The 18,120-nt window shown below is 40.4% G+C and overlaps 1 protein-coding gene across 1 annotated transcript in view; it reads right to left on the reverse strand.

Annotated features, from left to right (window-relative positions):
* LOC145981705 (phospholipid scramblase 2-like) overlaps window positions 1–17,693 on the reverse strand; it is a 33,042-nt gene extending 15,349 nt beyond the window's left edge. The window contains exons 1-3 of the mRNA XM_083115107.1: window positions 17,469–17,693; window positions 3,708–3,800; window positions 240–359 (exon numbers count right to left, since the gene is read on the reverse strand). Of these exons, the coding sequence (XP_082971233.1) occupies window positions 240–359; window positions 3,708–3,765 (178 nt within the window). The 5' untranslated portion in view covers window positions 3,766–3,800; window positions 17,469–17,693. The remainder of the gene's footprint in view (window positions 1–239; window positions 360–3,707; window positions 3,801–17,468) is intronic.
* Window positions 17,694–18,120: the final 427 nt, after the last annotated feature.

Genomic DNA, 18,120 nt, shown 5'->3' on the forward strand with positions numbered 1-18,120 from the left:
TAAAATTAGTCAAGAGTGCCCTGTCATGTATCAGTTATGCCTCATCTAAATTAAAGTCCCAGTTATTAGGAGAAAGGAACAAATTTGAAAGGACATGAACCAAAGTAGTGAAAGAAAGGTATAATATCAAATTTCTACAAACATACAAGAACAACAAACTTTTACCCAAATTTCTGATGTGGTAGGATCCAATCTGGAAGGCATTAATGTAAGAGTTGCCAACCTGTAATGCTACTTACGTTTTAAAAATGGACGTTCCTCCTTTACAATGACTTGGTCCAATCCAAGAAGAGGTTCCAAGCCTCTTGGGCAGTCTGTGGCAGCGAAGGTGGTTCCAGCAGACAACCAACCAGCTGGGGCTAAAATGAAGTGGTTACCATGAGGAAATTTTGATACTTTATAAGAATTAAGTAAAAATATAGGAAATTCAAAGTAAGACTAAGAGGCATTAGGCTACTCAGCTCTAAAGTTCAAGGAGATGATATTTCGATAGATTCTTTCAGCGACTTAAAGTGAGCGCCCATGACAATACATTCTCTCTGCTCTGCAAAGTACCTTGTAAGCAAAGCTGTTCCTGATGTACGAACCGAAACTTCTTATAGCTCATATTTTCCTGGTGTATGATATACCAAAAGGCCTACCTATATCTTGATAGAATGAGTGCTAAACATTCTTCAGGAGATGTCTAAGATATTATGTGTTAATCTGAAATTTGTTGCTATTCATTTTACAGTACCTCCAAAGGGCAATTTCCAACGGAGACTTCAACGAGTGTATATTTTGAACCCACAGTGATTTAAAACAAACAAAAATACTTAGTGATTATTATTTATTGAATTGTTCTAGTGTTATGTTCTGCTATTCATTACTACTCTGTAATGTGTAATGAACCTTGCTATGGTGTCCCCACATACCAAGGTTCCTCCAGGCAGGGGAGTATAGATGGCTAGGAATGTGGGTGCAAAATGTTTGCTTCCTGGTTTACGGAGATGAGGATGAGTGAAGAGATTGATAAAGGGACGCTTACAAAAGAACATACAGGGTGGGATTCGAACCAGGTATCTCTGACATCATAGCACACCATGCTGACCACTCCAGCACAGAGGCCAGCAATCTGGATGTACAAATACAAATGTTTATTTACATAAGAATCAAATTGTACGAAACCCTAATTGTGTGTGTGACAATAATATGCCATATTATATACAGGGTGTATCATAATAGGGTAACAACTTTAAGTATTTATTTAGATTAAACTATATGGAATATAGCAATGATATTTTAATGTATTAATCAGTAGCACTTCAAGCTTCTATGAATATCTATGAATGTTCAATGTGGCTTCCACCAGTTATGAGACACACATTGAAATTTGAGTGCTTGCCACACTTTTCCCAAGAACTCCTCGTCCATCAAGGCAAGCTTGTTTCTTATTATCTCCTTTAGCTGTTACACATAGGTGGCACATAGCTTTGTCTTTCACAAAGCCCCAAATACAGAAGTCTAGGGGTAAAAGGTCTGTGGACCTGTGAAAGTCGCCATTTTCTTTAACACTACACGAGCGCCACAATTGACCGTGTTTACAAAAGTCTTGTGCATGAAAACAAAACTTGAAGATTTTCTCATTGTTATACAATAAACAAATTTTTAAAAAGAACATGAAAGATTATGTACAGTAAATTAAATGTGGCAGCAATCCCAAATAAATAAATACTTCACCAGCTAAAACACTGCATTGTTGTGCTCAGTCATAACTTATATGTACATAGCTATATATTTTTAGTGCAGAACTTCGCCAGTGAGCATTTCATTTACATATATGTGTGTTTACTAATTTTTACATATAGCGTACATAATAAATGTTAAGGTCAGCCTTTGTTGTAAAGGTACAAAATTTCCACGAACTGCATGGAATGAAACTGGAGTTTAAAGTGGAATCCGAACCACTGTGCCTCCACCGAGTATCAATCCTAGGACCCCTTGATTACAAGGTGACGATGTTTCCACTATGCCTTTGGGGATGACCGAAACTGGAGTTTCAGTTCTTGTTTTAATAACGTTTTATGAACAGAAAGACTATTCGGGACTTGACCAAAAGCTCACAATGGAATCTGAACCATGTGCCTGGGACCCCTTGAGGAATGAAACTGGATTCTGCAGGGTAGCACCAATATGGTTTCTCACAAGTCAAGTGACAATGGACAGAGGGTCACACAATATGTTATTCTGCATTTATTATTAGATAGTAGGGCCTCCCTGATGGTGCAGTGGTAATGTCATAGCCTTGTAATCAAGGGGTCCAGGGTTTGATTCCCGGTAGAGGCACATTAAACTGTAGGTTTAGTCCCGATTAGCCTTAATGTGCATGAAGTGGACTTAAAACACCAACTCAATCAATAGTAATCTGGAAAAGAGTACATCAATTTATCACATACTCTATGTGATTAAAAATATGCGGACACCAGGCAAAATGTGTGTTGCGCATAGTAGGCCACTCTGTGGTGCCATCTACAGCGAGGTGAGGCAAGCAAGGGACCACTACAGGCAGCATAGTGCACGAGACAGCAGAATGGGTCGGTCGAAGGAACTTACAGCCTTCGAACGTGGTGAAGTGATTGGGTGCCACAGAAGAAACAAGTCAGTGGGCGAGATATCCACCCTCATAAACATCCCGAAGTCCACTGTCGCCAATGTGATAGTAAACTGGAAATGTAATGGGATGTGTACAACCGCAAAACGTTCTGGCCGAGCGCCCATGTTGACAGACAGAGACCGCCGAGTGTTGAATAGGGTAGTACGAGAGAACCGGCAATCAGCGATCGCCACCATCACACAGGGATTCCAAACCAGGGCAGGATGTAATCCTAGCAGCATGACTGTGCGACGTGAGGTACGACGACTCGGTTACCATGGACGAGCGGCTGCCCATAAACCCCACATCACCCAACGAAATTCGAAGCGCCGCCTCGCATGGTGTAAGGAGAGGCGCAACTGGTCGTTAGAACAGTGGAAATCCGTGATGTGGAGTGACAAATCGTGTTATACCATGTGGCGATCCGATGATCGTGTGTGAGTGGGACGAATGCCTCATGAACAACATTTAGCATCCTGTGTTGTGCCGACAGTGAAATTCGGTGGAGGTGGGGTGACAGTGTGGGCATGTTTTTCCTGGAAGGGGCTTGGTCCCCTCGTTGCTTTGCACGGTACTGTCATGGCACATCATTACGTTGACATTTTACAAACATTCATGCTGCCTACCATCGAAGAAGAGTTAGCGGATGATGATTGCGTGTTTCAACACGACAATGCACCCGTCCACACAGAGGGTCATGTGGGACAGTGGTTTCAAGAGAACAACGTCCCACTTATGGCCTGGCCTGCTCAAAGCCCCGATTTGAAACCCATTGAACATCTGTGGGATGTTTTGGAAAGCCGACTTCGTGCCAGACCATGCCGACCAACATCCACTGCTCTTCTCATCTCAGCACTCAGCGAAGACTGGGCCGCCATTCCCCAAGATACAAGATACCTTTCGCCACCTGATTGCCAGTATGCCTGCGAGAGTGGAGGATGCTTCGAACTTCACGCCCTAATTCCAGTGAGTGTCCGGATATTTTTGATCACATAGAGTAGTTTTCTATTCCTACTGTTACGATTGATTTAAAGGTATAAATCTGTTAATTATCTAGAGAAAGAAGAAGACTTGCCTGGAGGGATTCCTGGTTGAATAACAACAGGGAAATCACCTGCTCCTTTAAGTTCCATGAGAATGATTGGGACTTGTGAGTTATCCTGGGTTCCTAGATATAAAAGTAACATAAGTAGCTATATATACAACAAACGCTGTAGCATTTTATACAGTTCTATAGAAACAGAAAGTGCATGCAGTGCTTCAAGGTCTGTGGCCAAGCGCCCCATCCAGTTTTTCCTTTTTTTTTACCTTAGAATGAATATTCCTTTCTATTGTTGTGCTACAGTCTGATAATATATCACTTACCACTACCTGTAGACCTCGGATTTTAGTTTTTTTTACCTATTTTTCCTTTACAGGTATGCAAGAAATAATAAGTTACGTCAGCGTTTCGTTAAACAATGCAACAACTGATGAAGTTATATAGTGCCTGAAAAAACCTATTCGCTTGTTAGAACCTATTTTAGGTTTGTGTGCCTAAATCGAACATTTTTTTAGGTTTTTATATATTTTAAAGGTTTTACAGACTGTTTATGCATTTTGCTTTGGTCACGAGAAAATTCAATGACGAACATGTTTGAAACGTACCCTCTGTCGATTTCCCTTCCTCCAAGTCCATGGTGATTTTGCAAAGCTCTAAACAAAGCAAAATGTCTGGTGCCACTGTTACCTGTACAATCCAAAGTGGTCTGATCTGTGGGATCTTGCTCACTTTCGCATCACTTCCGTGCTTTGTGGCATTCACGCCTTGCAAACTAACATTTCAGCATTGAAGTTTGCACCACTGACTATGTTTTAGTTGAAAGATTATTTTCAGCATATAAGATGATCCTCACAGACACAATTGCGGAGTTTGACTGTGGATAACATGAAAAAAGATTTTTGCCTAACTGTACAGCGAAGAGTGGATTTTAATAGCAATTTTCCAATGGTAAGTTCTGCCATCGCCGTAAGGTTAGGCAACACACATAACATTATACAAGATAGTGCGTATTTCAGGATATAGGCACCTTTGTCTGTGATATAGGTATCCCATTTTCATTGCTGGTGACTACCTAATCAGCAGTATTCAGAAATTTTGAACTATTTAAATTTTTTTGAACCTACTTCAGGATTTTTCGAGCCTAACTTAAGATTTAGGACCTATTTTAGAATTTTTAGGACCTATTTTAGGATTTTAGAGCCTATTTTAGGAACCTAAAAGCACACTTTTTAGGACCTATTTTAGGATTTTAGAGCCTATTTTAGGAACCTAAAAGCACACTTTTTAGGACCTATTTTAGGATTTTTAGAGCCTATTTTAGGAACCTAAAAGCACACTTTTTAGGACCTATTTTAGGATTTTCAGAGCCTATTTTAGGAACCTAAAAGCACACTTTTTAGAACCTATTTTAGGATTTTTAGAGCCTATTTTAGGAACCTAAAAGCACACTTTTTAGGACCTATTTTAGGATTTTTAGAGCCTATTTTAGGAACCTAAAAGCACACTTTTTAGGACCTATTTTAGGATTTTTAGAGCCTATTTTAGGAACCTAAAAGCACACTTTTTAGAACCTATTTTAGGATTTTTAGAGCCTATTTTAGGAACCTAAAAGCACACTTTTTAGGACCTAAAAATCCGAGGTCTACTTATTACTTATATGCTTTGCGGGCTTTTAACAAAATCGTTTCTTTTTTGCTTTGGTGCCCCTTGATTTATCAGAAGACAAACTTCGAAAGTGTACTAGTGACGTTATAGTTATAATCTCGTATGGGGGAAAGGAGGGGGGGAGCAAATCATGACACTCACCTGATCCTCCAACGTACTAGTTACAACATTGATTTTATGACATACGTGATAGGACCGTAGTTTGGGTGGGACGGAAGTATGCTAGGCACCGAAAGTTCGGGGAGAGAGGGGGTGTCCGCCCCCTCCGAGAGAACGTCTTTAATCCGCCACTGAGATTTCCATAGTGTCTGGAATCTTTTAACATTTCTCGTCCCTACTTTATCCCGATCCCGTAACGCATACCCCTAGTCATGGACGTCCGCAGGATTTTTTCCAGGGAGGGGCAAGGAAGGTATTTTTTCCAGGGGGGGGCAAACAAGGCACATTTTCCCCAATAATAGTGTTGTTCCCTCAACTAACATTGCTTAAATTTGAATTTATCAAATTGATGCAATAATTGACACATATTATTGTGACTGAAATGAAATTATATGTGAAAAATATATAATTTTTGATTGACTTTCATTTTCCAGGGTGGGACCACGGTCTCCCATCTCCCCCCTTCCGAACGCCCATGCCCCTAGTTGCACGTAACGCAGCCGGAACGTGTCCCTAAACTTTTATCCTGAAGCAAAGAAAATATAGCCTTCGTTCACATCTTTTTAATTTTCATTTTTTTATTGTTATTTAGCGTCGCATTTGTTCCACTTTTGACTAATCGCGGCAATGATAATGACCGATGATGAAAAATTTGATCAAGGGGTACTCACGAAGACATTCATGCCCAGTGTTTTATCCACGCACATCCAAAACGCCCCCAAATTTCATCAACAACCCCCTCCCCCTTAAATTTTTCACAAAAGTCTAATTTATGGTAATTTTAGTTCACCCAACGCCCTTCTTTCGTTTTAGTCTCGTATTCCAAATTATTTTTTCTCGTTTTTATCAATTGTGTGATTAAATTCAAAAGTTCAAAATTAAGATTATATTAATCAATGCAAAATATTACAAATTACATGCATTAAAACAATTAACATTCGTACTTAGTTCTGTTATGGCAGAAATAGCTCTTCTTACCGTCTTTTCTTTCTCATTTTTTCAACTTTATCTTTGCGTAATGATATAAAAATGTTCAAACTTAATGAAATAAGGTTATTCATTGAAGATATTATTATTTACATGCTTTGAAACAATTAAAACTCGGACTTAAGAAGCAATTTTCTTCGGGGTATTTTTTTTACCGATAACTCGTCCTGCCGGGTTAACAATGGCAAGAAAACAACTTACAAACAGAACAAATATGACAATCAAAATGTCATCAAAATATCCCGGGAATGTGTGAAAGCAGTTGGCCACCACGTTGAACAACTCTCATAACACAAATTAGTACTCGTTATGCAATATAAATACAGTGACGTGCGGTGACGTCGAGACTTGGGGTAGCAATCTTCGGATTGATGGAGATCAACCCCCCCCCCCTTTTAGAGACCAGTATTCCTAAAAGAAATGAACGTCAAAGGTGTACTAAAGAAAGTACACAACTTCCCCTCCCCCTTTTAAAAATCAAAAAGATTTGATTTGACTATTAAGCCAGATACCCCAGGTTCGAATTCCGGCCTGGCCATGGATGTCCTTTGTGTGTGTCCCTTCATCAATTTTATCGTATCATCTTCGCAATTAGCCAAACGTGACAGAAAAGCGAAGTAAAATAAATCAAACAAAGAGTATTTCGACTTTTGTTACTTAACGTCGCTTTTCTTGCCACATTAGTTTAATCGCGAAGGTGATACGATAATTGGTGAAGGGACATGCATGCCCACGTCGGGGTTCGAACTCGAAACCCGTGGTGTCGTAGTGCGCTGTGATAACCACTCCCCCACGGAGGCCGGCCGACACAAAGTAGACAGGAAAGCTGTAACTATTCGGATACGTGGGTATCGGTAAAGTAAACTGCATTTTTCCTCTGTGGTATCTTTCAATTGGATTTTTGAAACACCATCTTTATATATGGTCCTCCTCCGTGACCGTGCGATATAAGGCACCTTGCTTTGGACTGCGACTGTCGGACGGCATGGGTTCAGCCTCGGGAAATTTCGACCTGTGTATAGGGCCGGTGGCAACCCACCATCGTGAGGAAATTGGGGAGCTCCGAGTGAGTGAGCGTAATCCGGTCACGGAGACCTACTATAACGGCTGGGGATACGTCGGGCTGACCCCCTGACTATTCCAATACTGGTTGCAGATCTCCACGCTTAGAGGTGACGAAGGAAAGCGTGGGAGGGAGACCGGCAGTCGGTAGGTAAGCCAATGCCCTTCATGGGCTGTAGCGCAAAGGATTATTATCTTTATATATGATTTTTTGTTAATAAACAAATGCATAACTTGTTTTCTCTAATTCCTACATCACACGATCTTGTTACTGAAGGATCCAGGCTCGAGCCCTGGCCTGTGCATTTTTTTTTTGTATTCACTCGTTTAATTGAATCAACGTTCATCGTCATGGCACAAATAAGGTAAATTGATGGAAGAGTAACGCTAAAAAAAAAAAATCCCAATGCATGTGCAGGGCACTATAAAATCAGGAGTCCAGATTTTTCTGTTTATGTTTGTCCTTCGTGACTTCCCTCATTAGCTACTTATTGCGGCGATGAAATCTACAAGGTAACCAAAAAAGTTCTTGCCGTTCTAGAGCAGTGATAAACAAAGAGCAATACAGTGGACTGTACGTACCTTTTAGGTTTCGAAGTAATCTCCATCAGCATCCAACACTTTTGCCAACGTTCCTGCAGCTGCACAATACCCTGGTGATAAAACTCGGCGGGCTTGGATGCAAAGAAGTCCGTGAGTGCGTTCCTCAGGTCTCCCTCATTTGCGAAGGATCTCCCATGGAGGTGGTTGTCGAGGGAATGAAACAGGTGGTAATCTGTTGGTGCAAGGTCCGGTGAATATGGTGGATGGCGTAGTGTCTCCCATCCAAGTTGCTGAAGGGTGTCCCGGGTCCTCTTTGCCACAAGTGGCTTGGCATTGTCATGCAGGAACAGCACACCCTTGCGATTCACCAATGCCGGCTCCTTCTGCTGCAATGAACGGTGCACCCTTTGCAACTGCTGAGAGTAGAGGTCAGCAGTGATGGTCTGACCAGGTGGAAGGAGCTCGTAATGCACCACTTGCCGACAATTCCACCATACAGAGATCATAACCTTTCGTGGGTGCAGAGGTGGTCTTGAGGAGTGAGGAACAGGGTCACGTGGCGACAACCAATGTCTGGTACGCTTGGGAGTGTCATAGAGGGGCCCACTTTTCGTCACCAGTGAGCAAGTGATCAAATATGGGTGTGTTCAGGTGGCGAGTGAGCAAGGACAAACAAGCTGTCACTCGTTGTTCCTTGTTGGCTGCCGACAATGTGTGGGGTACCCACTTGCTTAACTTGTATGACTTCCCTATCCCATGTAGGTGCAGTCTGACTGTTTCAGCGGAAGCATGGAACCTTACTGCAAGTTCATCACATGTTAGACCACTGTGCTCCTCGATGGCTGCTTTCAGGGCCTCGTCATCCAACACATGTGGTCGTCCACTGCGAGGTTCATCCGAAAGGCTCATATCTCCCGAACGGAATGCCTGGCAAATGCGGCGACTTGATGCGGCAGCTGTCGGGCCCAGTTTAAAGTCATACAACAAACACACGCGGACAAGCTGCTTCGATACCTCCATTTCTCTTCGACACTGGACGAGCTATAACTGCTGTGTGTGTGCAACGTGCCCGTATTACTGACAGTCGATGGTCAGACTAACTCCCGATCGCTTGGCAGGCACGTGCGTCATTTCGTTTCTTCTCTGTGAGCGCATGATTAATTGGACGTCAAGAACGGGAAGAACTTTTTTGGTTACCTTGTATATAGCTAAGGCCCGCGACAGTTTAAGTTTGCAGCAGGTTTTATGTACTAATACACGCGAGAACAGGGCTCAGCATCTCCCGTGCCAGCTGTTCACTTTATACACAGTGAGCAAATCGGCAATATTGCAGCGGTAATACATTCTGCATGCATGTTTGGGTCTATATATGCTAAACGTTGCTGCAAACTTTACCTGTCGCGGAGCTTAGAAAAAAAAGTAATGGGAGGTGGCAAGAATTTAATATATTAAAGGGGGATAAACTGGTAACAAAATTATTTTTTTTTGTAATTTTTCAATAATATTCTTTTGGCTTCTTAAGTTCTGGGATACGTTTTTCATTCCAAATTGTTTCATTATTCACTGCAGAACAGAACAGAGACGAGCAAGAATTCGCGCTCGTCATGGGTTCGAATCCCGGCCCGAATTATTCTTTGTGAGGTTCCTTCATCAATTTCATCATATCATCACTCACTCTCATTTCCGCGATAACCAAATGTGGCAGAAAAGCGAAGTAAAATAACATAAATCAAACCAACAACAATTGGAACGCGCATTCTCTTGTCCAAATAAATACATACGTATTTATGGCTGTTTAGCTTAACCATTTATTTTATTGGAGGCCAAGAGATTAGTGTATTTAAATAAATCACTAATAAAACGAGAGCAAGGGAGAGCGTGAGCAAATATTTGTTATTTAATCATTATGTACTCCATATTTTTTTAAAAAAGAAAGATAACATTTTCATATGTACGTAATACGTTCCCATTTCGTATAAATAATAAAACTACATTCCGTACTATACATACATATTGTATAACGTGTAAAAAGTTGTGGTGTAAATACAGAGAACATAAGTACTGCAGAAAAAATTCCCACGAGTTCTTTAGAGGATTTACAAAGGAATAGAAGGGAAACCAATCCCCTATCTGTCCTATATGAGATAGACTGAGAGACATAAAAGCACGGGCTTTCAACCATTGCAGCGGGGCGAGGGGGCAAGGGAGGTAGAGGCCGAAAACTTCTCTTTCCCTTCGGGCGGCCGTTTCTACCTGAAACTGGTGAGGAGGAGGAAAAGCCAGCTACAGTAGATCCTTCCAGCCGATCGCACGGAGGGACGAGTAGCGCGTGAAAAAAAGATATTGCAAATGACCTGTGGCTTCCAAGACAATAAAAATTGTGATTTGAAAATAATTAGAGATGTGAGATTGATTGGTCTATCTCTGCTAGACTAGCTACTCCTCAGTGCACGTCACTGAATAAAAGTAATTGTCTTGTAAGAATAAGAATTGTGCGTAAGAATAAGTGGGACGTTTGATTGTTGTTTTAAGTTCACTTTACGCACATTAAGGCTAATCGGGACTCGATCTACAGTTTAGAGTGGGATCCGAACCACTATGTGCCTCCACCGGGAATCCAACCCAAGACCCCTTGATTACAAGGCGACGACGCTACCATTGCGCCATCGGGGAGGCCCTAATAAGCGGGACGTCACGGGTCGAAAGTGCCGGCATCCCCGCCGTTTGCAGGCACGTGCTATCTCGGCCCAGAGCGAAAATGAGCACAGAGGTATGACGTATATTATTAAGCCCGGGAGTGGGGGTGGAAACGTGCCAGAACTGGGGTGGAAGGATAATTTACTTCCCTTTCTAGATAACATTGAGCATATTGCAAGGGCAAAAAGTTGGGGTCAACTGCCCCCTCCCCCCATCGCCGCCACTGATTATGCCTAATTTGTAAGTCAATGTACACCAAAAATCGCCATTATTTTACCTGCATCAATACAAAGCTTGTAAAACAATTAGGTGGACTGTAATTTTTCTTTCGGCGATTGAACTTTCATAAATAACTTGCATAAACACGAAGTAATTGATTTTGGTTTGAATCGAGATAATTCGATTTCATCTTTTTAAGATTAAGTTTTCCAAGTACGTATACTATACAAGGGCGCCGACTTTCCAAAATTTCTGTGGGTGCATATGCATGGCGGTTAGATCTGTAATTATCAAGTATTGTCTACTTTAAACAACTTACATGCACAATTATTGCAAGAGGCAATGATATTATCAACACGTTACTAAAAGAAAATACCACATTCATACAAATTAAAATGAAAAATCTTCATAAATGCAAATAATTTTAATTGTATTGCAGAAAGAACTATGCAAGGATTTTGTTGTGAACAGAAACTACGAAATGACTAACTTCATGTACCAAATAATAATAATAATCATCATGACATGTTAACTTTCAATACAAAACACATTCCTTCTTACGTCATTTGCACTTATGAATTTGTTTGCAATTTTGGTAATGTCAATATACTTCCATTGTTATTGTGGAGACTGCCTTTGACTTGGCCAGAGACAGGCAAGGAAGGGGGGATGTGTTGCTTGATTACTTTTACACAAACACATTTGAAACAATTATGTTTTAGACGTTAGAAATTTTAACTTCCATATCAATGTTTTAATTGCTTATTATTTTTTGATAATGGCAAGTGAGAAATATTTATTTTATTTTGTTTTTATCAAACTAAAAATCTTGTGGGTGCGGCGCACCCACAAGATTATTTATGTGGGTGCTCGAGCCCCGGAGCACCCACGTAGTCGGCGCGCATGATACTATAGACAACGAAAACTTACAATATTTTACGGCCTCCTCCCGATTAGCCTTACTGTGCATAAAGTGGACTTATAAAGCCAAGTCAATCAATAACTTGTAACATTTTACAATCATACAGTCAGTCGTAGCTCAGGAACACATACAAGTGAAACAAATCGTGTCTGAAATCATCGAACACTAAAACAAATGTCCTGAACTGTATTCCTAGCAGTTTGTCTGCTTCACTAACCTTGTATTAATGCAAACAACACGCCCCCTCCCTTTCCAAACCAATTCTAACGGTGTAAGGTGTGGAGTTTCACTTCAACCCCATCGACGCGGTCACTCACTGGTAGGTAGAAAAACTACATAATATTAATAACCATAACTAAAAGTCAATCAAACGAAACGACCCCCCTTCCCCATTTCAGTGTGAATATACATAGCAAATTGTTGCCCCCCCCCCCAAAAAAAAATCCCATGACACAGGCGCGTCGTGAAGCTCCATGTGGGCATCCCTGTGCGTCCGTCCTATGTACCTTTACAAATTTCTCTGTAATCAAACGTACAATCGTTACGTGGTGCGACAGGTATGATTCCATTCAATCACTATCCGTCCTTCTGGGTCCTTTACTGCCCTGCCATCTAGGAGCAATATGCTGAATTACGACACCAGCAGAATACGCTGAGCACAGGGGGTGCTCGTTCGGCGGCGTAGATCGTATGCGCAGTTGTCCGTGGATGCATTACGTCATCGTCCAGAAGCTCGGCACTGAAAAGGCTGGTTCCTTATGCAAATATTGAGATATTTGACAACGAATATCTTCTAAAATATAGTAGCAGGGGAAAAGTTACAACTTTTATTGTTAAGATTCATCATTTCTAATCAATTTATCACAAAATTGATTCAAATGTGTAATAATAATCCGTTGCGCAACAGCCCATGAAGGGCCTAGGCATACCTACCGACTGCCGATCTCCCTCCCACGCTTTCCTTCGTCACCTCTAAGCGTGGAGATCTTCAACCAGTATTGGAATAGTCGGGGGGTCAGCCCGACGTATCCCCAGCCGTTATAGTAGGTCTTCTCGACCGGATGTTCTCTCCAGGCTTCCAATGTAAGGGAGTTTAAAATTAAGCGCGTTGGATTTATTTTTGCTCTATGTTTTAAAATAAGATTATTTTGTTCTTGTCAACTGAATTCATACCTAAATGCTATGGAAAGCTGTGAAAACTATTATCAGAAAACTAACGGAAGATATCTAAAATATCACAGCCTTTCCAGTCGGTAATTGCGTAAGTAAACGAAAAGACAAGATTGTTATAAATTTTTTTGTGAAAAAGGCATTGTGCGAGATCTAAAAGCAGAACATTTTAATATTGTATGTAAATGAAAGGGTGTAATAAACGTGACTGCTTCCCGTAAAATATTACTGCACTCTCCACGTTTCTCTTCTGTCTTTTCTTTGGCGCCGTCAATGGCTTCAACAAGTTGTTTATATATATATATATATATATATATATATATATATATATATATATATATCAGATATTTGTTTTAATTAGTATTTTGTTTGTTCCGCCACCTGAACGCAGCAACTAGGGCTCAAAGGGCAGTGCAGTTACACCGGAAGAAGGCTCGGAAATGGCAGGCTTCAGAAGTTAACTCATCCAAATTAAATTAAACAGGTATATGCTCTCTTTAAATTTAAATCATAGTTCACAAATAATTTGATTAAAAGTTTTAAAAGTATCTGTTTTATTTAATAACGTATTAATTGGTGCATTCTTCTCCAGCATAGCTATAGGCAGTGACCACACTACAGGAGGGGGGGGAGGACAATTTCTCTCTCTCTCTCTTATCTGCCCCCAGTATAACGACAAAAATGAATGAATGCTCTTTTAGCCAAAATGTGCATTTTTGTGTCGTATGTGACGGAACAATAAACATGATTGCCCCGGGAAAATATGATTTACCCCTCCATCCTTTCTATTGCGCCGTCTCTAGCTACAACATATTTTAATTCCTATTGTTCCCACATATTTATTTTAATTTTAGTATTGTGAATCATATTCCACTGTGTTACCTCACGTAGCCACGCCACCCCCCCCCCCCCCACACACACATGTACGATTTCAGTTGTAAGTTTTAGACTAAGCTTGTCAAATGTCCACTTATATCTTTGTATTCTTGAGCCATTTAAAAAGAATCATTTCGCCCCTTCTTCTGGACGATGTTTTCCCACTGGAAGCCCCTTTGCAGATCGAGATCCGGGGCTATAGCCTTTCCAAGCCACCGTCCCTTCCAAACAGTGACGTGCACTGAGGAGTAGCTAGTCTAGCAGAGATAGATCAATCAATCTCACGTCTCTAATTATTTTCAAATCACAATATTTATTGCCTTGAAGCCTCAGTTCATATGCAACACTTCTTTCCACGCGCTTCTCATCCCTCGATGTGATCAGCTGGCAAGGCTGAATACCCTAGCTGGCTCTTCTTCCGCCTTACCAGTTCCAGGTATAGACAACCGCCCGAAGCGAAAGGGAAGATTTCTGCCTGTACTTCCCTTGCCCCCTCACCCCCCGCTCCCATGGTTGAAAGCCCGTGGTTTCAGGTCCTCCAGTCTATCTCCAATAGGACAGATAGGGGATTGGTTTCCATTCGATTCCATTGTAAATCCTCTAAAGAACTCGGGGGAAATTTTTCTGCAGTACTTATGTTCTCTGTATTTACACAACCTTTTAAACGTTGTACAATATGTATGTATAATATGGGATGTATTTTTATTTGTATATGAATGGGAACGTACTTGTATTATGTGCAGACAAAAATGTTATGGTTTATTTTCTCTTTTTTTCAAATACGGAATATATAATGATTAAATAACAAATATCTAGCTCTCGTTTTAGTAGTGTTTTATTTAAATATACTAATAATTTGGCCTCCAATAAAAAATTGATAAGCTGAACAGTCATAAATACGGATGTATTAATTTGGGCAAGAAAACGCGCGTTCTAATTGGTTTGGTTTATTTTACTTCACCTTTCTGCCACATTTGGTTATCGCGAAAATGAGGATGAGTGATGGATGATATGATGAAATTGATGAAGAGACATCACAAAGAACAATTCAGGCTTGGATTCGAACCCGTGACGACCGCACATTCTTGTTCCTGTGTGTTGTACTCTGCAGTGAATAATGAAATAATTTGGAATGAAAAATGTATCCCAGAACTCAAAAAGCCAAATGAATACCAGTGAAAAAGGTAGAAAAAAGTATGTTTTGTTACCTGTTTATCTCCTCTAATATATTGAATTTTTGCCACCTCCCATCGCTTTTTCTAGCTGTATAGATTTAATCGCGATAAGTAGCTAATGAGCTTATGGAAGTCACGAGGGACAATCATAAACAGAGAACTCTGGACTCCTGATTTCAGAGTGCCCTGCAGATGCACTGGGAGGTAATTATTTGTATTTTCCCCACTTTCTTTAGCGTTGCTTTTCCATCACTTTACCTAAATTCTGCCATGACGATGAACGTTGATTAAATTAAACGGACGAAGAATGGTTACAGAGGAACACTCATGCACAGGCCAGGGCTCGAGCCCGGATCCTTCAGTAACGAGATCGTGAGATGGAGAAATTAGGGAAATCAAGCAATGCAATTTTTTTACAAAAACGTTAATCACATACAAATATGTTGTTTCAAAAATCCAATTGAAATTTACATCCCACTGAGTAAATACGCAGTTTGCTTTACCGATACCCACGTATCCGAATAGTTAGAGCTTTCCACTCATCTTTGTTGTCGGCCGACCTCCGTAGAGGAGTCCAAGTGGCCCCAGATCGGTACCCGGTGGAGGCACATAGTGGTTCGGATCTCACTTTAAACTGTAGGTCCAGTCTCGATTAGCTTTTATGAACATAAAGTGGACTTTTAAACACCAAATCAACCAGCCGCGGGGGAGTGGTTATCACTGCATGCTATGACACCAGGAGTTCCGGATTCGAACCCCGACCTCGGCATGGGTGTTATTTGTGTTTGCCTCTTCATTAATTGTATTGTATCATCTTCGCGATTAACCAAATGTGTCAGCGACGCTAAGTAGCATAAATCAAATCATTGATTGATTGTTTCATTTGGTTTGTTTTACTTCGCTTTTCCTACACTTTTGGCTAATCGTGCAGATGGTACGATAAAATTGATGAAGGGACAAACACAAATAACACCCATGCCCAGGTCGGGGTTCGAACCCGGGATCTCTGGCTTAATAGTCAAATCAACATGTTTTGGATTTTCGAAAGTGGGTGGGATTAACACGGGGTTCTTTTCAGTAGTCCTTCCTCATTTTGCAACCCTTTCCTTTCTTTGACGTTCTATTTTTAGGAATACTAGGCCCTAAAGGGGGGAGGGGGATTATGACCCACACCAACCTCTCTTGGGTACGCCACTGATTGCTACCCTAAGTGTCGACATCACCGCACGTCACTGCTTCCAAATACTGTCCTGGCCTCATGAAAGAAAAATATATGTATTTATACGAAATATTAATTTGACTTGGCAGGGTTTTTTTTTCGAACAGGAATAAGTTTCAAATTTTAATAGCTTAAAAATTTACACTAGCAATTTTGAGTAAAGTTTTTGCGTAACCCTAAAAGTACATTTAAAGACTTCAAGGTCAACTCTCGATATTTCAGATATATTAATAATTTTCATCACAACGTCTAGTAATAATTATTTGTTACTTGTATAACCTCCTCGCATATTAAAACATAGATGCCATATGATTGTCATTTTCTGTTTCTTTCCTTGTAATGCTGACCTCCGTGGCGAAGTGGTTAGCACAACGCTTTACGATGCCAAGGCCCGCAGGTTCGAATCCCCGCCCGGGCATGGGTCTACTTTCCTTTCATCAATTTCATCTTATCATCACGCATCCTCGTCTTTGCGATTAGTCATATGTGATAGATAAGCGAAGTAAAATAAACTATGTCTATTAATCAATTATTTTTTAAAACTCTTTAATTCTTCTTTAGCATGCCACGTTTTTGTTAAAATTATATTAAGATTTGTAAAATGACGAAATTCTAAAGGAGAACACGCAACTTTCTTTGTAGCGCATCGGTCAGAAAGTTTTAGGAATATGGATACATTTTTTCACATGTACTTTGCCCCCTTTTAAAAGTAGCGCGTTTTCAATTATGTTACTAATCATTAAAAGGATGCCTCAATACCATCTTGGACGATGACAATTAATATTTTCCCCCTCCTAAAAGTAATAATATACTTTCGCTCTCTGAATCTCCCATATAAATCCTATGGACCGTCCGCTTCAGCCGAGCTCACTCCCTCTCTGGTGACGTCACGCGTTCGTGCAAGATTGGCAATCTTCGGATGGCTTTACCTAATCTCTATGTACCTTGAGCTGACCACTCATATGTTTTTTCACAAACAGTCGTCGAAATCAAACACACATGCAGAAAAATATAAACATCACATGAAAACAAGAAATAAATGAACACACATGCAGAAAACTATAAAGAAAGCACATTAGAACAAGAAAAGTTCTTCCTACCTCCGAAAACCGTGGAGTTTTACAAGACGAAACCGAAGCAGAACCTCAATGTCAGTTATTACTCATCCGGGCATCCCTGCAACATACCACGACATCCTGTGGCACGATTTCCTCTTGTTGCGCGGGGAAACCCGAAAAATAGGCTGCACACAACAACGCGTTTCAGTTGCACGCACGGTCAACGGAGGACAAGTGCAAATGTAACATGTATAATAATGCTTATGAAGTAAATGTATATTTGGCTAGTGGTAGCTTAGCAACGAAAAACAACAAGCATGAAAAATTTCAAGGTCAAATCAAGTATGACAATTTTCCTTTCCTTTGCGCAACAGCACGGCAGTAGGAATTTGAAACAATTTTGTAAGCAACAGCAGGCACGTATCTAGAAATATGTTTCGGGGGATCCGAACCAATAATAATAATGTTTTAATTAAAATAATTATATTAAATCAAATTAATACTAATTACAATACGGTACATAAATTAATATTATATTATTATTACACGAATAGGTAAAAAGACTGTATAAGAATAGAGATATAAGAGTGCATATTCATTACGTAGCTTACCTGTAGTTAAAATCGGAATAACTTACAAAAAAACAAATGCCCTGGCAATGAAAATATTGTCAAATAGATAAATAATAATTGAA

The sequence above is a fragment of the Lepisma saccharinum genome, chromosome 30, assembly GCF_977018435.1.
Source record: "Lepisma saccharinum chromosome 30, izLepSacc3.1, whole genome shotgun sequence".
NCBI classification, from domain to species: domain Eukaryota; kingdom Metazoa; phylum Arthropoda; class Insecta; order Zygentoma; family Lepismatidae; genus Lepisma; species Lepisma saccharinum.